The sequence below is a fragment of the Acomys minous genome (assembly GCF_964271855.1).
Source record: "Acomys minous genome assembly, chromosome: 19".
Classification (NCBI taxonomy): Eukaryota; Metazoa; Chordata; class Mammalia; order Rodentia; family Muridae; genus Acomys; species Acomys minous.
In genome coordinates this window covers 61,675,338-61,698,451 of record NC_140499.1, presented here as the reverse complement: position 1 = coordinate 61,698,451, position 23,114 = coordinate 61,675,338, and the positions used below count along the sequence as shown (strand labels likewise).

The 23,114-nt window shown below is 53.3% G+C and overlaps 1 protein-coding gene across 1 annotated transcript; it reads right to left on the bottom strand.

Moving 5' to 3' along the window:
- Nucleotides 1-1,446: 1,446 nt before the first annotated feature.
- On the bottom strand, nucleotides 1,447-22,887 carry PBXIP1 (PBX homeobox interacting protein 1). The gene is given in 14 exon segments (XM_084769550.1): nucleotides 1,447-2,233; nucleotides 2,612-3,828; nucleotides 4,427-4,555; nucleotides 4,652-4,734; nucleotides 4,995-5,018; nucleotides 5,128-5,355; nucleotides 7,694-7,853; nucleotides 7,921-7,988; nucleotides 8,208-8,334; nucleotides 12,532-12,601; nucleotides 12,603-12,616; nucleotides 20,402-20,506; nucleotides 22,103-22,152; nucleotides 22,564-22,887. Coding segments are annotated over 14 exon segments (2,472 nt in total). The 5' UTR covers nucleotides 22,667-22,887; the 3' UTR covers nucleotides 1,447-2,139.
- Nucleotides 22,888-23,114: the final 227 nt, after the last annotated feature.

Sequence of the window (23,114 nt, the reverse complement as noted above, 5' to 3'; positions counted from 1 at the left end):
GAGGGCTGGCACCTCACCTGGCCAAAATTTGGTATTTAACAGAAATGAGCACTTGACATGGAAACAAGAGTTCAGAAAGGCCCATACCAACACCCTCTAGGAAACCACGGCAACCCTGTGTTCCCATCATCTCTGTCCCCTGACAGACGTGGCATCCTGCCTGCCTCTGGCCTTGAGCTCTCTCCCAGCCACCAGGGTCACCTAGCTGTTTAGACAGGACAATCTTTGAGCACCCGCAGTTGAGCAGCACTAACAGGGTTAAACTTAGGCTTCCTTCTGAGGGACAGTGGTCCAGAGAGACAGGGCATCCAATTGCCATTCTAGAAACAGAGGGCTCCTTCCTGGAGGCCCAGCCCACATCACTGACCTGTGGTAAGTCAAGGAAGGATCCTTTAGTCTAACCAGAACTCCTCCTGGGGCAGCAGCTTCTTTGCATATTAAAAGGTCTCGTTCCCAGGGCCTCACTGGTTCTGATGCATAAGACTTTAAAAAAAAAATGTGAGTGATGTTTTGTTTGTATTTATGTTTGTGCAGTGTGTGTGTGTGTGTGTGTGTGTGTCTGTGTGTGTGTGTGTCTGTGTGTGTGTCTGTGTCTGGCACCTACGAGGCCAGAAGGCAGCATTGAATCCTTGGGGACTGAAATTACAGATAGTTGTGAGCCACCATGCGGATGCCAGAAACCAAGCCTGGGTTCTCTGGAAGAGTAGCCTGTGACCTCAGCTGCTGAGCCATCCTTCCATCCCCACACAACAGACTTTATAAATAAATGTTTGTGGAAGGAGCCCGCCCTTTGTTCCACTTCTCCCTGTCTTCGGCCTGACTAGCACCAGAATTAAATAAACCAGTGCACTTAAAAGACCTTAAACAAGCCAGGCATAGTGACACACAGCACACCTTTAATCCCAGCACTCGGGAGGCAGAGGCAGGAGGATCTTTGTGAGTTCGAGGCCAGTCTGGTCTACAAAGCAAGTTCAGGCCAGCCAGGGCTACACAGAGAAACCCTTTCTCGAAAAACAAAGCAAAAGCCCTTAAACAGTAGCACTAAAATATTGCTAAATACCTGGGCGCGGTGGTGCGCGCCTCTAATCCCAGCATTGGGGAGGCAGAGGCAGGCGGATTTCTGTGAGTTCGAGGCCAGCCTGGTTTACAGAGTGAGTCCAGGACAGACAAGGCTACACAGAGAAACCCTGTCTCAAACAAACAAATTCCTGGGGAGGGGTAGGGGAGGATCCTAAAGAATAGCCAGGGGGATTCTGGGACTTCTTGAGAGCAAAAGTCTGGAGAAATGTGGCGCTAGAGCGCCACCTAGTGGCTCCCTATCCTCTGCAGACCCAGGTACCAAGCTAGGGAGTCCAACACCGCCCCCCACCCCCGACCTCCCACCCCCCCACCCCCACCACCCCACCACCCCCGGCCAGCGTACACCAAAGAAGGGAACAACACCTGTGTGGCAGAAGCAGGGTGTTTGCTTCCTTGCTTTATTTACTCGGTTCTACTGCCCTTCAGTCGCCTTCTGGGGATAACACCACCACACTGTGAAGGGAAGGATTTACCTATCCACTGCGGTGAAATTTCGAGTTGTTCCCTGCACTTAGAGACCACCTCAAGTGGCAGTACCCTACCCTGGAGAGGCAAAAGCCACCACAGAAGCATGATGAGACAGGGGCATCAAGCTTGGGGATAGCTCCCTCCAAAGCTAACAAAACCCCAGGGCAAGTCTGGAGCCAAAGTCTCCAACCAGCAGCTCCAGGGTGGTTGTAGGACCTCCAATCCACAAGGTGGCAGGCTCTGCTGTGGTACTGGGGGGTGCGGGGCAGCCACACAAAAGGAGGACAGCTCTCTGGCTTCGGAATAAGAAAACTCCCCAGCAGGCTCCTACACACTGCCTAGTACCCAGGGCCTTTAGCATTTGCATATATTTGCATAGACAGTTCAGTAGAGCCGGCTATGGCTTTTTTTTTCCTAGCAAAAAGTGGTTCCAGTGCAAGGCCAAGTGCTTTGATCTCTTCTGTGAAGGACATTCAAGGGCATTAAAGAGCCAAAAGGGCCCCACTGGACAGTGAGAGCTTCTAGGGACATAATTCCAGGGATCTTGAGCTGGGTGCATGCCAAGGCCCTTCACTGCAGCAGGGGCAGGGCTCAGCCACGGTGGTAGTGGTGGGGGTGGTGGGGGTGCTCCTCCCTGGGCCCCACAACTCTGGGGTTCCCAGAGTGCTTCTCCTTCTTCTTTGACCTGTGGGGAGACAGGGGATGGGACAGAAAAGGGCCTTTAGGAAACAACACCATATTCCAAGATGGGGACCTTAGCCCTGTTCCTCGGGTGGAAGCCAACTCAGGCAGCACCAAGCACGGGAGAGAATCCACTGGGGGAGGCAAGAAGGAGCTCTGTAGGTACAGGAAAGGTGGGGGAAGGGGGTCCTAGCTCAAAATGGGACCCTTCAGGACCACTGTAGCCCCTCATGGGAAGACAGGAGATGTACCCAGAAGCCTTCGCTAAGGTCTGGGTACCAGAAATGAAGAGAAGGGATCAAGTTAGAGACCTCTTCCACTCAGGCTCCAATGCCTTCACCCCCTTCCCAGCCACACCTTCCCCCACACCCCAGCTTCCCACCTCTTCCTCAGTGCCTTGTCTCCAAAGAAGTGGCTAAAGATGAAGTCCTCAAAGTCATCCACTTCATCATCGTCACCCATCTCTTTCAGTGCCGCCTCCTCCAGGCTGTCCTCCAGGGCATCCACAAAATCCCGGAAGCGAACACGGTCATGCCTGAAGATGCCATCGTCTCCGAAGAAAGCCGGTGAGAAGGGCAGCTCTTGGGTCAGCTGCCCGGCCCAGGGCAGCCGCGCCAAGTACGCTTTCAGCACAGAGGCCAGCTCCTGCCGCCGCACGGGAGCCAGCTCCACACCAAAGAGGGCTAGGCCTTCCTGCCGGGCACAGTCGGCTACACCTGAGCAGCCCTGAGGAGGCCGGTACTTGCGCCTCAGCAGCTCCTCCCAGGAGGACAAGGCGTCCGGGCTACTGTCTTTCCCCCAAGAATGCTTCTGCTTTTCTCCAGAGTGGGGGCTCCCACTCTTCCTAGGGTGTACCTTGGGGTCCTGTCGCTTGCTATGCTTTCTGTTTCCAGATTCTTCTACTTTTGTCTTGCCCTTCCACCCGGCTGTGGGCTCCCTGCCCTCATCCCTCCAGCTCCTCTTCCTCTCCCGGCCAGACTCCTCCCTCCTATGCTTCCAGTGCTCCCCCTTCTGGTCCCCATGCCCACCGGGCCACTTCTCCTTTCCACTCCACTCCCTGGTACTCTGGAAATGGGGCATCTTCTGGTGCCAGGCCTCCGAATCATTGGAAGACACGCCAGTGTTATGAGCCCAATTCTCTAGGCCCTGTAATGTCTGGGCCAACACGTGACCAAGTTCAACCAGGCCAGCGGGAGCTGGGGTCCCTCGGCCAGCATCCTGCAAGCCCCTCTGCAAGTCACGGTGCACAGACCCCAGCAGCTGCCACTGCCTCTGCAGCTCCTGCCTTAGGGCCTGGGCCTCAGCCTCCAGCCGCTTATGCTGCTCCAGTAAGCTGGGGTCAGGCTCCTGCCCACTGTGGCCTTGCTCCTTGGTGGCTTTGCCACCCTCTGGGCCTACACCCCAGTTGAGACACACGCCATCCACGCCCCGGACACAGTTAGCCTCTAGCCCTTGGAGTCGGGCCCTTAGCTGCTGCAGTTCAGACTCTAGGGCCTGGTGGGAGGTCTTGCCCTGCTGCAGGGCCTCCCGGAGCTGGGCGTTCTCCTCCTCCAGCCCTTTGGGCTGGTGCAACAGGCTCTGGAGTTCTTCTTTCTGAGCCTAGAATGTAGTTAGGAGCAGAAGAAAACAGGGGTCCTTGTCAGGGGGTGCACAACGCCGTTTGCCCCAACTCTATGCTATTGGCGATGTAGTTCCGTTGGTCAAGAGCCCGCTTAGCGTATGCAAAGGCCAGGGCTTGAGGCCCAGTGCTGCCTTGGGCAGCCAGCAGCGTTCCTCTTCACCCCTAATCTGAGCCAGTTGCTGAGACGGTCAGATCCTGCCCAGCGTCTATCCCCTTCCACAAGCGCATCCTTTTTGGACCCACCTTAACCACTAGGTAGCCCTCCCTCCACCCAGAACAAACACCATGTATCGATCCTAACGCTGGGCATGAGTCCCGGCATGTTCTTCAAATGCTCCAGGAAGATCACACCCACCAAGCAAAGGTGACCCGCCACGTAACACAGGGACACCCTCCCTGACATAGCCCTTAGCACGAGGGATGAGAACAGACCAGGAAGACAGCCTGACTACAGTGGCAAAGGGCCGAGGCTCCAGGCATCAGATGAGTAGGGAAAATTCCTTCTGGGGGAGCCCACTAGGCCATCTACCTGGGTGAAGGTGGCCAGATGAACCCCTCCCTCTTCCTAGGGCGCACCTGCAGCTGGGCCTGCAGCAGCCGGATATCCTGGCTCTCCTTGGCCAGCTTGTCCAGCAGAAGTCCCATGTTCTGCAGGTTGGGGATACTGTCTGGTAGGACCGAGGCCTGCGGCTGCTCTGTCTCATCCTGAGGACAGAAGAACAGCTGTTTCCTGTTCCCTCCCAGGCAGAGCACCTCAGCTCCTCCCCACTAGCCCCCCCCCCATGGAAAACCCATACATACCTGCCTGTTCCCCACAGTATCTGCCAGCCCAGGCTCTGGCCCAGCATCTGGGGAGACCTGCAGCTCTGCTTCTTCTATGGGCCCTGTGGGCAAGTGGGCCTCTGAATGCAAGCCGGTGGTCCACAGAGCCCATCACCTCTCTCCCGGTCACCCCTCCTACCCTGAACACACTCCATGGCTCACAGGCCAGCTGAGCTAAAGGGACAGATGTCGTCGCCCTGAACAGTTGACAGGTTCAACAACCGAGAAATCATGCAACTCTGAACACCTGACCTGAGAGTCATGGCCCAGACAAACTCACATTACCAACCCAACACAGACAGCAAGCCGGGACCTCACTCACCAGTTTCCGGCTCCAGCAGCGTACCTGAAGATGGAGACAATCCGATGAGGCCTCAGGGAAAGCAGGGAGCGGTCAGGGCAGCAAGGCAGGGCCAAAGGCCAGGCTGGAGGCCCAGCTAAGGAGTACTACTCACCAGAGAACAGGAGGATCCCCAGGCCCAGAAGAGCCAGGGCCCCCAGGAGACACGTGTTGAGGGAGATGCCCAGATCTCCACCTCCACCCTCGCCCTTGGCCTGGTCCTCCACATCCACAGACATCATGGGCTGGGCTGGGCCGGGCTCCCGGCCCCTCCGTCTCCGTAGACCTTCCACATCCACATCAGTATCCTCGTCACTGCTGGAGCAGCGGCACTCTTTCCAAACTGGGGGACGATGGGATGGGGATAGGGCAGTGAGGCAAGGGAGACAGAGGAAGAGGAGGAAGGCACAGCGAGCCCCAACCCTGACCACTGAGAAGGCACATGAAGACTGCCCACGTAGGCCCAGGCACTAGCTGACTGGCCCTGTCCAGTCATCTACAAACATCTACAAACACAACAGCCATTCCCTTCCGAAAATCATCTCTCCTTCTTCTGGTGTGTGCCTCACATCAAGTTACTACACAGGGTGCCACCCTCCCGGATCCCCTCTGAACTCCTTGGCCACTATGCTGTTTTGGCTGGTCCCTGTCCTAAAGCTCAGGGCGGAGGGCATTCAATACATTACCTCCAAATTCATCTTTCCTGGTGTGCCCCCTGTCTCCCGGTCAGGGAGAGGCACACTGCTGCCCTTCTGGTGACCCTGTCTTCCTTCTCCATTCCACCTCAGTAGTCGGACAGGTGTCCATTTGGTGGCTTCATAGTCCCTGCCTCAGGTCCCACCTCGGTCAGTCTGACTCCTGCAGCTGCCCCCTTAATGGCCCCAAGCCCAACCTCTTCCTCCCCTGACCCATCTTTGACAAAGGATGGAGAGGTGTGGGGAGGGGTCTCTCTTGTCACCTCTGCCACTGCCTTGGACAGACCTTGGGCTGACCCCTTCTGTAGATGCCAACACTTTGGGATGTTTTCTCCTGACCTACTCTATGCTCAGGGCTCTCCTCAGATGGCACCTTCAACTGTCCCTGCCTCTCTCTCATTCTTGCCTGTCCCTGACTGAGCTGTCTCCCTCCCATGCCTTCAGGAACTGCTTGCTGGGTCGCACACCCTTCCTGCATCATCTTTGGCTCAGTCTGGTCAGCTTCTTACAAAATCCTTGAGCCTCCCACCAAAGCCCACCATGGGTCCAGAGCCAGCATAAGGAAAGGGACTCTGTTTTTTGTTTTTGTTTTTGTTTTTTTGAGACAGGGTTTCTCTGTGTGGCCTTGGCTGTCCTGGACTTGCTTTGTAGACCAGGCTGGCCTCAAACTCACAGTGATCCACCTGCCTCTGCCTCCCAAGTGCTGGGATTAAAGGCGTGTGCCACCACCTGGCCTAGGAAAGGGACTCCGGAAATGAAGGTTATGTTCTAGAACAGAAGTTCTTTTTATTTGCTTGCTTATTTATTTATTTATTTATAATTTTGGGGGGCTGGAGAGACAGCCGTGGGTGCTGGAAACCGAACTCATGTTTTTGGTTGTGAGCCTAGCCTTCAACAGCGGGGCCATCTCTCCAGCCCTTTTGTTTGTTTCTTTTTCTTTTTTTCTTTTCGTTTTTTGAGACAGGGTTTCTCTGTGTAGCCTTGGCTGTCCTGGACTTGCTTTGTAGACTAGGCTGGCCTCGAACTCACAGAGATCCAACTGCCTCTGCCTCCCAAGTGGTGGGATTAAAGGCGTGCGCCACCACAGCCAGCTGAGCAGAGGTTCTTAACCTGTGCCTCTCGAACCCTTTGGGGACTGAAGGACCCTTTCACAGGGGTCACCTAAGACCACCAGGAAACATAGATATGTACATTATGATTCATAACAGTAGCAGAATTACAGTTATGAAGTAGCAACGAAAATAATTTTATGGTTGACGTCACCATGAGATGAGGAGCTGTAGTAAAGGGCCTCAGCACCGGGAAGGTTGAGAGCCACTGTTCCAGAAGCAAGCAGAGTGGACGCGCAGAAGAGAGGAAAGAATCAGCCAAACATGGGCCCTCACTCAAGTACCTAGCTTCCCTGAGCCTCCCTGAGAGCCCTCGGGTGACAATGAGGAAAGGGTAGGAAGTGCCAAGTTCATGGCGTGGGTCTCCCCATGTACTCAGTAGTGAAACTGCACCTTCTCCTACACTTCCTATTTCATATTTATTTATTTATTATGTATACAGTGCTCTGCCTGCATGTACACCTGCAGGCCAGAAGAGGGCATCAGATCACATTATATATGGTTGTGAGCCACCATGTGGTTGGTGGGAATTGAACTCAGGACCTTTGGAAGAGCAGACAGTGCTCTTAACCTCTGAGCCATCTCTCCAGCCCTACACTTTCTATTTTAAATTTTTTATATGTGTTTCTTTTATCAAACATACGAATGTTTTGCCTGCGTGTGTGTCTGTGTACCTTGTGCATGGCCACGGACGTCAGAAGAGGGCACCAGAGGCCCTGGAACTGGGGTTGCAGATGGTTGTGAGCTGCCATGTGGGTGCTGGAATTGAACCCAGGTCCTCTGGAAAAGCAGCCAGTGCTCTTAACTACTGAGCCACCCTTCACCCCCCTCCACACTTTCTAAATGGTAGGAAGCAAAAGGGAAGAAGGGCCCTGACCTGCTTTAGGGCTTGAGGGCAGGTTCTGTGGATGGCTCTCATTCTCCAGGTCCTGTGTGTCTGGTCCCAGGCTCGTCACCACGGGAGTCTCCTGCAAATCCTCCTGGACTGCTGTGTCTCCAGGGGACTCCATCCCATGACCACCACCTTCCCCGGAGCCCTAGTGTAGACACAGCTATGAGAAGTGTCCTCCCCACCCTCTTTCCAGCCCCAGGGAAGTGCCTCACCTTGGCCTTCTTCTCCTCTGGCAGAGGGGTACTTTCATTCTGGGAACTTTCTGTCTGGGAAAGCGTCTCTGCGGTGGAAGAGAAAGCCCAGAAAAACCCACTGCCCTGAACTGAATTTCAGTGCAGCCCTCTGACACCCATAGGGCCCTCCCAGCCACATCAGAGTATGGCAATTCATAAAGAAGACTAGGAAGCAAATACCTGGGTGATCACCCTTCCCCCAACTAAAAGGAGACCCCTAGGGATAGAAGACAGCCTGTGTCCAACCCTCCAGGAGCCCGCATTACCTTCTTTAAGCAAGGGCTCAGCTAATTCTTTGCCATCTGCCTTGGAGGGGTCACAAAGGGTCTGGGAGGCATCCTCAGACTCTGGGTCCATCCTGGGTCCTGGGCCCAGAGTCTCCACAGGCAGGTTCTAGCAGCAGCAAGGGGGAGATGGGCACTGAGATAGTTTGTCAGGACATCAGGACAAAACCAGGAGCAGGAAGGGCCCTGGTGGGATCTGAGGGGCTGGCTTGCACTCGGATACCCAAGCCCACTCTGGAGCTATACAAAGTGTTTACTCCACTCAGCAACTCCCTAACCTTCCTATCTGCTCCAGAGGCCAGATTCCTATGAAATCACAGCCCAGAGCAAGGATCTGGAACCAGGGCACTTACCCAGCAGCACCTGAGGGACACCAACAGTACTTGGGGTCTCTGGCCCCTATCATCAGTGCTGCCCTCCGCATGAGCACCCCTAAAGCCGTTCTCCCCTCCGCCCACCCACACATCGGTCTTCTGAGATCTCTGGTCTCTCCCATTGGCTTCCTCTTCTGCTGACAACCGTCTCCTAGCAGCTATCAGCCGAGGCCCAACTACAGCCACAGCCAGCCTGACCCTGTGGTGCTGGCTCACAGGCTGCCCCTTTAGCTCTTGACTACTCAGCTTGGCCAACTTTTTCTCTGCATATAACCCCTTGGCAGACTGCCGCCTGCTTACCCCACCTAGGGCTCCACTCTTCCTCCAGGAATAAACACACACACACACACACACACACACACACACACCCTGTGTCTGTGTCTGTGTGTCTGTGTCTGTGTCTATGCAGGCACACACAGTACTACAGTATGAGTGTGAAGGCCCTCGGCTAGGTGTTTGTAGCCCACGCCTTTAATCCTAGCACACAGGAGACAGAGGCAGCTGGGTTTCTGCAAATTTCAGGCCAGCCTGATCTACATAGTAAGTCCCAGGCCATTCAGAGCTACACAGCAAGAAAAGGGGGTGGGGGTACCTACAGTGTCAGCCTCACCTTCCATCTCTTTTGAGTCATCTCTTCACTCTTCGCTGTGTTTACAGACTAGTTGGCCCTTGGACTTGTGAGGGTCCCCTGTTTCCCACTCCTATCTCATCACAGGGGCACCAAGAGTACAAACATGTACTACTGTATCCAGTGTCAGTGGGGTTTGGGGATCTGAACTCATGGTGTTATGCTTATGTGGCAAATACTTTACCCACTGAGCCATCTCCCCTGACCCTCCAAGAATATGAATATATTCATATATCTATACACACACACACACACACACACACACACACGAGATAGGGTCTCTCTCTGTAGTCCTGGCTGTCCTGGAACTCACTATGTAGACCAGGCTGGACTCAGACTCACAGAGATCCATTTCCTCTGTCTCTTGATAGCTGGGATTAAAGGTACGTATCACCATATCTGGCTCAAGAATAATTTTTTACCTCAATATATTTCTTTGCAATTTACAAATCAAAAAAAATTTTGAGACAGTCTCTCTGTGTTGGCCTTGGTTGTCCTGGACTCATGTTGTAGACCAGGCTAGCCTTGAACTCACAGTGATGCACCTGCCTCTCCAGTGCTGGGATTAAAGGCGTGTATCACCACGCCTGGTTACAAATCACATTTTCCCCCTCAGGCTCACCCTTGCAAGGCGAGGATCACAATCCTGGTCTGGAGTGGAGGATGGAAGAGTGTGAAGCACTTGGCCCAGGTCCCCAGCTGTCAGGAAAGGCACCATGACAGCAGACCAGGGCCTACCTTAATCCCTGCCAGTCAACACTGGTCCTTGTGTTTTACTCCGGTCACTGCTGAGGTCAACTCCTCACCCCCAACGGGCTCCTAACGGGCACCACCTCAAACTCAACATGTCTAAATGGAGCTCTGTGGCCTCTCTAGCTACTGTTTTGTATTAGATTTTTAATGTATTGCTACAAGGTCACATGTATCCTAAAACTTGCTACGTAGCCAAGGATGGATGACCCTGAACTCCTGACCCTACAGCCTCCATCGTCCAGTTAGTGGGATCACAGATCCACCATGGCCAGTCCCTCCTAGTGCTTCTGAGGAGGACTCTGCAGTGCCTTTGACACATCCCATCATCCCCTTCTGCTAGTCCCCAACCCACCAGGCCTTCTCCCATCTTGGTGGCTATCAGAAGCCCTCTAGTTTCCTGCCCTGCCAACTGCCACCTGGAAGGCTGGGCAAGCTTTGGAAGCATCGTCCCTGTCCCCACCCAGCCACACAGAGGCTTGGTGCCCTGCCGATGACACTGGGTGTCAGGCTGCTCTCCACCTCAGCAACCCTGTACTGGCTGCTCCTCAGATGACACGTGGGCTGGCTAATTTTATGTCGGCTTGACACAGGCTAGAGTCATCTGAGAGGCGAAAACGCCAACTGGGAAAAATGCCTTCACAAGATCAGGCTGCAGGCGAGCCTGTAGGGCATTTTCTTAATTAGAGATTGATGTGGGAGAACCCAGGCCGTCGTCGTGGATGTTGCCGTCCTGGAGCTGGCGGTTCTGGGTTCTATGAGCAAGCAGGCTGAGATCCATGGAGAGCAAGCCACTGAGCAGCACCCCTCCCTGGCTTCTGCATCAGCTCCTGCCTCCAGGTTTCTGTCCTGTGTGAGTGAGTTTCTGCCCTGACTTCTCTTGGGTGATGGGCTGTTACAAGAAGTGTAGCCTGAGCCGGGCATGGTGGCGCACGCCTTTAATCCCAGCACTCGGGAGGCCGAGGCAGGCGGATCGCTGTGAGTTCGAGGCCAGCCTGGTCTACAAAGTAAGTCCAGGACAGCCAAGGCTACACAGAGAAACCCTGTCTCAAAAAAACAAAATAAGCACTCGGGAGGCAGAGGCAGGCGGATTGCTGTGAGTTCAAGGCCAGCCTGGTCTACAAAGTGCGTTCAGGACAGCCAAGGCTACACAGAGAAACCCTGTCTTGAAAAACCAAAAAAGAAGCCGGGCGTGGTGGCGCACGCCTTTAATCCCAGCACTCGGGAGGCAGAGATAGGCGGATCGCTGTGAGTTCGAGGCCAGCCTGGACTACAAAGCGAGTCTAGGACAGCCAAGACTACACAGAGAAACCCTGTCTCAAAAAAACCAAAAAAAAAAAAAAAAAAAAAAAAAAAAAAAGAAAAACCAAAAAAGAAGAAGACAAAGAAGAGGAGGAGGAGGAGGGTGAAATAAACCCTTCATCCTTAAATTGCTTTGGTCAAGCCTCTTCTGGGGCTCCTAGGCTCCAGCTTGCAGCATTTCCACATGGGTTACAGCAGGTCTCTTTAAGACAGCCTTATCCTAAGGCTCCTCCGTCTCAACATGCTCCCCCTTGTCACCTCACTCTTGCTGGTCTCACACCAGAAGTCCCTTTTCGCTTCTTTCAGCTTACCTATCTGGTCCCTTCTCCCCAGATTGGTCCAAACTCCAACACCAGGCCTCTGTGACACATCTCCTCCCCAGCACTGGAGCCCCAAAAGAGCCAGCAGAGGCTCTGCAGTGACCATCAGGACCAAAAGGACAGGCCTGATCCAGAAATCAGTGGGTGGAGTCAGACCAACCCAAGACTTCCTCAGAGGTCCTGACAAAAGGACAAAGGGAACCTCAGTTCTGCGTCCTTGTCCAGGGGCAGTAGCAGTTCTGGTCTATGGCTGGAGCCGGTGCCTCGAAGGAGTCAAGCTTACGGTTTCTGGTGACCCGACTCTTCCCTCTAGACTGTGGTTATCAACCCTACAGCAGCTGGGTCTGAAGTGTCCTGTGTTCTCTGCCAACACTGTCTGATTTAGCTCTCTGCTGACCTTGGCCATTTCCCCCTGTAAATAGCATATACGATGCTGTACTTTTTAGACAGGGTTTCTCTGTGTAGCCTTGGCTGTCCTGGACTCCCTTTGTAGACCAGGCTGGCCTCGAACTCACAGAGATCCACTTGCCTCTGCCTCCCAAGTGCTGGGATTAAAGGCATGCACCACCACACCCGGCTTTTGATGCTGTACTTTTTTTTTGGGGGGGGGGTTCGAGACAGGGTCTCTCTGTGTAGCCTTGGCTGTCCTAGACTCACTTTGTAGACCAGGCTGGCCTCAAACTCACAGCAATCTGTCTGTCTCTGATGCTGTACTTCTTAATAAGCTTGCTTGGCGTCAGCCATCAGCTTGTTCAAGACTTCCTGGTCCCAGGTACTGCTTTTGTCTTCGTTATCCCCAATGCTTGGTGCTCTCACTTAACTCCTTGCAGTGCTGGTGGGCCCTTATTCCTGCAGGTTCTGGTCAAAGCAGTCCACCCCTGTAGGAATTCCCTCCCCCGCTCCCATGTAGTTCCCAGACCCACTCTTCCTACCTCAGAGCCAGCAAGCACCCAGCTATTGTCTGAGTCTGGGCAGGAGGCCATAGCTGTAGAGGTCCAGGGCTGCTAGAGCGGCCACCTAAAGAGAAAAGCTCTCTTAAGAATGGGAGTTCCAGCCAGGTGTGGTTTAATCCCAGCACTCGGGAGGCAGAGGCAGGCGGATGGCTGTAAGTTCGAGGCCAGCCTGGTCTGCAAAGCGAGTCCAGGACAGCCAAGGCTACACAGAGAGACCCTGTCTCGAAAAACAAACAAACAAACAAACACAAGAATGGGAGTTCGCAGCTGGGCCTGGAGGCGCACACCACGCCAATGGCCGGGATTGCCACCGAAGCGAATAGGATCAGGCCAGGCCGGAAGCTTTTTAATACTGAGGGCCCAGCAGTCCACCCGGATGTACACTGAGTCAGTCTCAACTACGCTCTCTCTCAACCTTAAATTCGACAGAGTTTGATCTTAGGCATCTAGAAAGTGATTGGGGAGAAGGGGTCTCTTGGTGGCAATCACTATCCATAAACCACATCAAAATTGCAAAAATAAAAAGGGGGTGGGGCCGGGCGCGGTGGCGCATGCCTTTAATCTCAGCACTCGGGAGGCAGAGGCAGGGGGATCACTGTGAGTTCGAGGCCAGCCTGGTCTATAAAGCAAGTCCAGGACAGCCAGGGCTACACAGAGAAACCCTGTCTCAAAAAAACAAAAAAAAAAGGGGGGGTGGGGGCAGAAACTGGAGCTCTGGTGCAGTGCCTTGCTGTTACAGGATTATTTGGTTATTGTATGTAGAAAACCTGTTAGCAAAATATAAAACCTAAACAGATAGTTTGTCAGATGCAGCTAGGTGTGCCCTGAAGAGATGTGCGGTTTGGGTGTGCCTCTAAAAGCCTCCATAGATAAGAATGCTGAAGAATGGAAAGTTCCTGCTTATTCTAAGGCTCGTTGCTTGGGAGAGGTCTTGTGGTCTTTGCCCTATGACCTGAGGCAAAATCAGCTGGTTGGCTTCAAGCTACCCCAACGTAAAGGTGAAATGGTCTGGCCCTTGCTGACTTGGCTTGGAACCCCCACACCCACCATGAGAGTTACATGGTTCAGCCTGTCAAGTGTGTAGGGGAAGGAGCTGGAGACTTCTTTGGTAAGCAATTAGACCCTTTTTTTAGAGTTTCTCTCTCTCTTTTGGCTTGGACGAGCCATCCGTAGGCAGAGAGATAAAGATCCTCTCTTTGGGTTTGCAGGAACAACAGAGAAATTTGCCTGGGGGCTGGAAAAATTGCTCAGAGATTAAAGGCACTGACTGTTCCTCTAGAGGTCTGGAGTTCAATTCCCAGAAACCACAACCATCTCTAATGTAATCTGATGCCCTCTTCTCGCTTGCAGGTGTACATGCAGGCAGAGCACTGTATACATAACAACAACAACAACAACATCATCATCATTATTATTATATCTTTAAAAAAAAAAACCCAGCTGGTCAGTGGTGGCGTTTGCCTTTAATCCCAGCACTTGGGAGGCAGAGGCAGATGATCACTGTGAGTTTGAGGCCAGCCTGGTCTACAAAGCAAGTCCAGGACAGCCAAGGCTACATAGAGAAGCTCTGTCTCAAAAACCAAAAACAAGGGCTGGAGACATGGCTCAGAGTTTAAGAGAACTGTCTGCTCTTCCAGAGGTCCTGAGTTCAGTTCCCACCACCTGCCATGCTGGTGTACATGCAGGCAGAGCATTGTGTTCTTAATAAATAAATAAAATCTAAAACAAAACAAAAATAACCCCACCCCCCACCCCTGAATTCTAGGAAAGAACACTAAGGAGCCTTCATGGTTTTGGAGGAGCTCAAGAGAAAGGTAGACTAGCTGGGTAGGATGACAGAGGGAGAAGGAGATTTTAAAGAGCTAGTGGTGTGGAATCAGACTTGTAAATAGATAACTTGTATACAGTTCAGAAAACAGTTACTTTGCTAAGCTAGTGGGTTTTTACCTCAATTTACACTTTTTTTTTTTTTGTCTGTTTGTATTTTGGTTTTTCGAGACAGGGTCTCTCTGTGTAGCCTTGGTTGTCCTGGACTCACTTTGTAGACCAGGCTGGCCTCGAACTTACAGAGATTACACTGGTCTTCATTGGTATAAATGTTAAGCAGTTACTGTTAGGATTCCCCTTCAGTCCGCCTACCTGTGATGTCATTGCCTCCCTGCCATGGGGGCGTGGTCCTACCCAGGGCTATATAAAAGGACAGTCTTACCTCACCGCCCCTCCCTCTCTGTCTCTTCCTCTTCCCGCCCCCTCTCTCTCATACCCCTCCCCCGTTTCCTACTCTCCCCATGCTCATTTAATAAACCTCATATTCTAATATCTGGCATCTGGTACGTTATTATCTTACTGCCTATATCTTAATTTAATTTATAAAAGTTAGACCTTGCTAATGAGCTTGAAGGGCAGCTAGGCGTACCGTATCACCCCCACTTCCAAAGACCAGCATAAAGCAAGGCTGTGCCCTCAGGCAAGAGGACGGAGTGACAGACAGCTAACCCACGGAGTCCTGGACTGTGGTCTTCAAAGGCAGGTAAGTGACTGCTTCCCCAGTGACAGAAAAGGCAGAATGTGGAGTTGGACTGCACCAGCCAGCTCCTTATCTACTCCAGCTGGGTTTAAGTCCTGCCTGATTACTTTTTTAAAAAAATGTCTGTGGCTCTTTATGGGTCAAGATTCAAGCCCCCAGACAGGTAAAGGATATCTAATGGTGTCTTCCTCAATGCTCATGTCTCTTAGATACTGGCACCCATGCCACACAGTGACAACAACTGCAAAGACCTCCCTATACTAAATCCCAAAGTACAACCTCCCCCACCCCCACCCCCAGCCCCCACCCTCGCTTCCAGTGACACCCACACAGCCATCTTCAGCTTTCTGCTCTCAGGCCCTCCACTGCCCTGCCAGCTCCCCCGTTTCCCAGTTGCTGTGTGTGACTGCTAACAGGTGGCAAGCAGGAAGGAAGTAGCAGCAGCTTGAGCAGAAGTCCCTGTTTAGCCCTGGCTGTTTACAGCCTGCTCAGGTCCTCCAGAACTAAGCACCATGGCAACCAGGGTGATGATGTCAGGCCCACCGTCTCCATGGAAACCAGCAATGGTATGGTATTTGGGTCAACAAGACCAACCTTCTAAAAAGCTAAGCAGGAGACTTCTTTGGGACTCAGGGTCCCAAACCGTGATACCAAAAAAGCAATCCCTGCCCTCCCAGGCCAGCAAGCACATCGACGCCTTATTAGGAAGCCCAGCTAAGAAGTCCTGCCGCTGCTTCTCTGCCACCCTTCCCAGCGGTGTTTTCAGGGCTGTTAGTCTTTGACCTCTAAGAAGAAAACCCACTTCCCTATTCTCCCCTTTTCACGCAGGCAGGATTCAACAAAAACATGTTAACATCTGACTTGTGGTGTTTCTTAAAGAACCAGCTAGAAAGGGAGTAGTCTGTAGAAAGACGGGAAGGCTGGCTTGGACCGCAGCGCATCCTCTCTAGCGGCCTTCTCTGACCTGGAGCCACTAGAACTCGCTTGATTGCTTGAGTTCCTGCTTCGGAATCATCTGTCTCCCTCCCTCCCCGCCCTACTGCCCTGCGTTAGGCAGTGGGCGCCAGGGAGGAGGGGTCCCAACTCCTTTTATACAGCTCTGCTCTCCTTTCTTATCTGGTGATAAAGTTGGGGTCTGCAGGGGGCCCATTCCCAGCCAGGGCTTTACCTGACCCAGCTCCGGCTTCAGTCTTCAGCTTAACTTGTTGCAACCTCTCAGGGTTCCCAGTCCAGGAAGGAAAAAAAAAAAGGGAGGGGGGAATCACGTGGCTGGTATTTGACCAGTGAGAAGTCGACTTCCCCGAGGGGGTGTGTGAGGGGGAACTTTTGACCAATAAAAGCTGGAGGGAGGGAAGAGCTCTACTCTGTACCTACCTTTGCGTTAGTGTATCTTTTGGTGGGTTAGTGTGGTCCCTAGCAAACTAAACTTGGGGAAGGGAACCCTCTCTCTTTTTTAAATGTCTGGTATCTGGTAGGAAGACCTGAAACTGAAAGGTGCTGTGTGCTGAGATAGCAAGGACAGGTGCCATGTTGGCCCCAGGACAGACAGAGACAGCTGCTGGATGGGGGATGGGGTCCAGGGTTAAGTTGTGGGTTTAGAAATAGCCTTCCTGCCACTCCTAGCCACTCCGACTCAGACTGAGGATGCCACTACTTTGAAAACAGAGGACAGCCAAGTGTGGCGGTGCCACATTTTTAACCCCAGGTCTTGGGAGGGAGGCAGAGGCAGAGGCAGGTGGGAAGGTGGATCCCTGTGAGTTCCAGATCAGCTAGCAGACCTATATAGTGAATTCCAGGGCAGAGAGGGCTAGTGACAGACAGACAGACAGACAGACAGACAGACAGACACACACACACACAGAGCCAGGGGGATGGCTCAGCCGGGTAAAACCTTCACAGGTGCCCTGCCCCTCAACACATCATACAGACACAAGGTAATAAATTTTAAACAAAAATTAACGGAGGAGGGAGGTGCTTTTAATCCCAGCACTGGGGAGACTGAAGCAGGATGTCGTCCAAGGCCAGCCTGGGTCACAAAGCAACACTGAACAAATGCCAAACCCAAACCCAAACCCAAACCCAACCAAACCAAACCACAAATACAATGAAAGAACAGCGGCAGAAAAACATCCACAAATTAAATTCAGGGCTGGATGTGGGGCAGTAGTGGAGCACTGTGATCTGCAGCATGGAAAACGAAGCGTTTAAAGACTGTTTTCCGGGGTGTCTGCATTGTATCCCCTAGAACCAGAGTTACTAAATGGTTGTGAGCTGCCATGAGGTGCTGGGAATCGAACCTGGGTCCTCTGTAAGAGCAGCAAGTGCTCTTAATTGCTGAGCCATCTCTCCAGCCAAACAATTTAAAAAAAAAAATCACACACTTGTATACGGGGATACACACACGTCGTGCATGGCACACCTGGCAGTTAGAGGACAAGTTGCCAAGTCAGTTCTCTCCCTATTACTACATGGGCTGGGGTACTTAAGTTCTCAAGGTTTGGCCAAAAGTATCTTCACCTGCTATTCTCCATGGGCACTCCAAAACAAATTTTAAAACTGTAATTCTGCTGCAGATTCTGACAGGCAAGGAACACAAGCTTAAGGCCTGAGCTCAAGCGCTGAGGCTTCCGGCCTAGGCCAAAGGCAAAGGTCCCCACACTGAGGACACAAGGTAGAGGAGGGAAACTGGGGACCTCAGCTTAGAGCAGGGACACCCTTGCCCTCTAGGCATCCTCCTAGCCCAGACACTTGGCTTCTCTCAACATTCTTGCAGATTAAGAAAGGAGTCCTTGTTTGGGTTTTCAAGTCATTTTATTAATCCAATTGTACAAAAAGATCCTGTAACCACTTCTCTGGCCAACCCACTTTCTTCCAAAAAATCACAGAAACAAGGGGCAGACCCTCCCCGGGAGCATGTCACAAAGCCATGGAGACAACAAAAAGTAACAATAGGTAATAGGGGCAAACAGAACCACAGCACAAGACAAAGCTAGGCAGAGGCCACTATGTATGTAGTCAGTTGAGGGGCACAGAATAAGAGGCAGGTCCAGCCTCTTCCTCCTCAGCTTCAAAGGCTGTCACCTCTGAGTGTCTTCTTTCCCTGGGCAGAGATCACAGGAAGTGGGAAGGGCATCACACAGGGCAGCCTTGGTTATGCATGCCTAGTGCTGGGCACCTCACACTCTCTCAAGCCTGCCTTCCCTGCCCATCTGAGGAATGGGCATATGAGCTGGCTGGAAAGAGGTGACGTGCAGCTGAGGGGGCCTCCTGGTCAGGCCCCAGTCCCGTCGGCAGCAGGGAGTGCTACAAAAATAAAAATAAACCAAGCCTAGCTGCTGGATCACCAGGCCCAAGGTGACATCACAAGATAAAAAAGGGCAAGCAGAAAACTTGCGGTTCTTTTAGCTTTGAGGATCCTGCGGATCACCTCCATCCCCTCCAAAGCCATGGCGGGCCTCACCTGGATCCTTGAATCAGGGAGAAGAATGAGGTACAAGGGCTCACACCTTTCCAAACATTCCCCTGAGGCAGAGGAAATGAGGGCACCAAGGGCTGAAGAACAGCGTGCCATGATGTGCACCAGAAAGCTGAGAGAAAGGGGGCTACACCTCCCGTCCAGACTGCAAGGGGAGCCCGAACTTCAAATATTCTGGCCAGTCAGACCACATATCCCAATTTTTGGCAAAAATGTGGCCACTGAGAGAAAAACACGAGAGAAACTGAGCGCCGACCCGTGACTTTGGTATGAGGAAGATGTCTTCTCAGCATCTCTTACCGACCGTCTGGAAGCCCCAGATAAGCAGCTGCCCCAGTTGGGAATTCTCCTGCTTCTTCAAGGTATTTGGTGCTCTGAGGGGAAACGAGTTAAGGTGGGTCCCGGGGAAGCAAAGGGAAAAACAGAGAAAGAAAAATCCCCATTTGTTTCCAGGACCCACAAAAGGGGCTGTTATCTGAGGGATTGAAGAAACCTTGAACGCGTGACTCCAGAAGCTACAGCCAGAGCTGTGGGCTACACAGGTGTTGTAGGCACAGGTGTTGTTAGGGTCGTCGTCATCTGCACACGGGACGACGTCTTTGCCCTCTGAGACTCCCTCAGCTCCTTTTCTCTTGCAGGCTCCAGTTAAGACTCTAGGAATGGCTCTGCTTTGCAGGGCTTTCGTCCCCTGCATCGCTGTAGGTCTCAGTGCACAAGTTCCCAGAACTAAAACAAGTGAGCCAAGCTCTTCTGCCTGCCCGCCTCAGTTTCCGTTTCTGCACCGTGGGGATAGGACACCAGTGGGAAACGAGGAGCGAGAGAGCCACAGAATCACTCTGCAAGAGCGTGGTGGGAAACGTGTACTTCCCCGGGCCATTGTGCACCAGGAATCACCCATCATTAGCAGCCACCAACTGGCCCATGCCCTCTCGGATGTAGACAGACTGGATCTCCTTGGTCTTGAGGCAGAGGTCACAGGCCCAGACGGCAGAGGCCTCGGTGGTCAGCAGCCCGTAGGCACTCTCTGTCATGCCGGTGCACTCGCGGTGAAACCACTTCTGGCAGGAAGCCTCACACAAAATGGCATCCTGGTCATCGTTCACTTCGCTCCGACAGGCACCACAAGGGTACACCAGGCCCGGGGGAGGCTGGGGCCCTGAGCCTCCGCCTGCCTTGCCAGGGGGCGCCAGGCTGTTGGCATCTGGAGTGCCCCCACCTCGACCACTGCTGCTTGGGGGGAAACTAGGTTGGTTCCCGTTCACAGCAGCAGCTGGGGAGCCCGAGTGGGGCTCCTGGGGAAAAGCAGTGGGGGCAGGTGGGTTCAAAGGCTTCCCCCCATCCTCGCCACCAGGGCCAGGAAAACCAGGGTCTGGACCAGGGAAGGGGCTTGTGTTGGGAGGCAGGCTGGGGAGTCCCTGTCCAGGTCTCTGAAGAGAAGGTCCAAAAGGTGCTCCCGGCTGGGCAAAGCGTTGAGGGAGAGGAGGAGGACCCAGCTCCCCTCTGGGAGGCTGTCCCATGGTGGGCGAGATCATGGGACCAAACCCTCCCACTGGGCCTGGCATCATCTGCCCACCAGGCGGGCTAAAGTTTTGGCCCAGAGACTGGTTGAAGGGTTGACTGGGAAAGTTCATGTTGCCTGGGGGCGGATAGCCAGGGCCCTGAGGAGGCATATTAAAAGCCGGGCCCATAGGGTTGGGAGGAAAAGGAGGGGGCTGTCGGCGAAGTGGCTGTGGACCCCCTCCTCCAGTGCCATAGCCTGGGGGCACCTGGCCTGCCATGCCTCCCTGTACACGAAAGCCTCCAAAGGGCACAGGACTGCCAAGAAATGGAGGGCCTGCACCCCCCACCTTAGGGGCTCCGAAGTCATCCTCAAAGGGGTTAGATGCGACCAGATGATCCACCATGGGAGTTGGCGGTGGTGCAAACTCCGTCAGATGTGAGTACGCTGGACCCTAGTGAAAACAGGAGGAAGAGGATAAAAGACAGAGAACCAAAGTGGGAGAGCCCCAAAAGCACCATGCACTCTTCAGAGGCTGGAACTGCTCAGATCCAAAATTATGATTGTCCTTGGAACATGGCAGAGGGTGGGAAGCAGAGCCCACAGTGACAGTTTTAAAAAGAACCCAACAGAAGCCAGGCGGACAGGGCTGGAGACGGCTCAAGCCACTGAAATCGCCAAGTGGCTAAGAGTATGCGTTTGATTCCCAGAAGCCATTTGGAGGGATCAACCACCTCTAACTCCAGCTCCACAGGGATCCCATCTCTGGCTTCTTTCGGCACCTACACTCTTACATACATATGTAAACAGAATAAGGTAATTTTAAAAAATACAGCCCCGAGGTGGTGGCACACGCCTGTAATTCCAGCACTTCGGAGTCAGAGGCAGGTGGATCTCAGCGAGTTTGAAGCCAGCCTGGTCTACAATGCTAATCCAGGACAGCCAGGGCTACACAGAGAAACAGAAACCCTATCTCAAACAACAACAAGACAAAAAATACACCAAAACCCAGGTCTGACTTCAAAGCAGTCTTTTTTTTTTTGTCTTATAGAATTCAGACTGACTCAAGCTCAGACTGTAACTGGGGATAACCTTGAAAACTTCTCCCTCTTCATCCTCCTGCCTCAGTCTCTGGGGTAGATATGAACTGCTACACCTACCTGGTTTATGTACGGCTTTCTGAGACAGGGTTTCTCAGGGTAGCCCCGGCTGTACTAGAACTCCCTCTGTAACCAGGCTGGCTTTGAAAACTCAAGAGACCTGCGTGTATCTGCCTCCTGAGTGCTGGGATTAAAGGCATGAACCATGACCACCCAATTCAAATATTTAACTTTTGTTGTTGTTTCATTTTGTTTTGTTTTTTGGAAGACAGGGTTTTTCTGTGCAGCCTTGACTGTCCTGGACTCGTTTTGTAGACCAGGCAGGCCTCCAACTCACAGCGATCCCCCTGCCTCTGCCTCCCGAATGCTGGGATTAAAGGTGTGTGCCACCACACCTGGCCTGAATATTTAACTTAAAAGCAGCAGCAACAACAACAAAAAACTCCTATCTTCTCAATTTTTGTAACAGGAATACTACAAAGCATTGTAGTATTACTATGACACTTGGAAAAGACTGAGTTAGCTGGGCCTGGTGATGCACGCCAGTAATGCCAGCACTTGGGAGGTTGAAACAGGCAAGCCAAGATGTCTAAGCCAGGCTTGGGCACCTTTTCTCAAAAAAAAGTAAAGGTATGGCTAGAGAAATGGCTCACAGCTTTATGAGCACTTGTTCCTCTGGCAGAAGCCCTGGAGCGAGGCTCACAGATGTCTGAACCTGCAGTCTCTTCTGGCCTTTATGGGCACCCAGCACTCATCCTAAGGGGCCTGGGCACTGCAGAAAAGCCAGTACGGCGGTACACATCTGTTCCCCAAAACAAGGGAGGTGGGTAATTCCACCTTTTCTTTCTCTTGCACCTCATTGAAAGCGGGGGAGGGGGGGGGGAGGGCAACCGGGTAGACAGCTAGGAGGATGGGCTTCTGGGAGACTCCCACCACAGACCCCCGTTTACCTGAGTGTTGGACTTTCTGCGCTTCTTTTCAGGGCTCTTCATTTGCAGACCTGGAAGAGCAGCAATAGGCAGACGGAGGCAAGTTTTCCTGAGGTCTCTACAGTCTCCTTCCTCCCAGCCACTCTCCAGACTCTAAATTCCACGTACACTTGCTTACTTATTTAGGAAACAGGGGTGAAATATAAAAAATGACCAGTATGACTACACTCTCAGCTGCAGCTTCCTTGAAATCAAAGATACCCCCATCTCTTGGAACTACCAGACTCCCGTGTTTTCTGAAGTCAGTGTCGCTCCAAAACCTGAAGTGATCTGTTGACACCTGTCCCCAAACACTAACCCTTCTCACCTGAGGATACCTCCTGGCTCCTAGGCAACCTCTCCCATCCCCCAACCCTTCCACCCGAGAGGCTCCGGGGTCCACCCGACAGCCCTTCTTCCCCCGCCCCTCTCTGCTCTCTCACCGGCCTTGCCCTGCTTCCTCCCGGTGCTGGGCGGCGCGGGGGGCGGTGCGGGGCCGCTGCCTCCCTCCAGCTTGTCCGGTGGGGGCGGCGCCGAGGCGGCCATGGATTGGGGGACCCGAGTCAGCGTCGGTGGGGGATGGAGGCGTCCTCAGGCCGCACCATCGCCCGGAGGGGAGTCAGGGGCAGCGCGGCCCCCCAGGCCAGAGCTGCAGCAAGCGCTAGTCACGCTGAGCGGGGGAAGCACAGAGCCGGAGCACCGACTGCGCGCCTGCTCCAGACTCACCGCCCGCCCGCGGCCACAGCGACCGGAACCGGAACTCCAATGGGTCGCCACCACCGAGCGCGGTGGGGAGGGAAAGCTGGGAAGGGCCCTGACGCCGCACCCAGGAAGGCTGGGCCTCGCCACGCCACGCCTCCGAAGCGCGGCTGTCCACCGCCCGGTAGCTGTGCGGGCCGCACCGCTCGACGCGGGCCGCGCGAGCTCCCCGTGGGCCTGGGGGCGGCCCGGCCACGCCCCTCCCCACGGCGAGCTAGTCGCCATGCAGATGCGT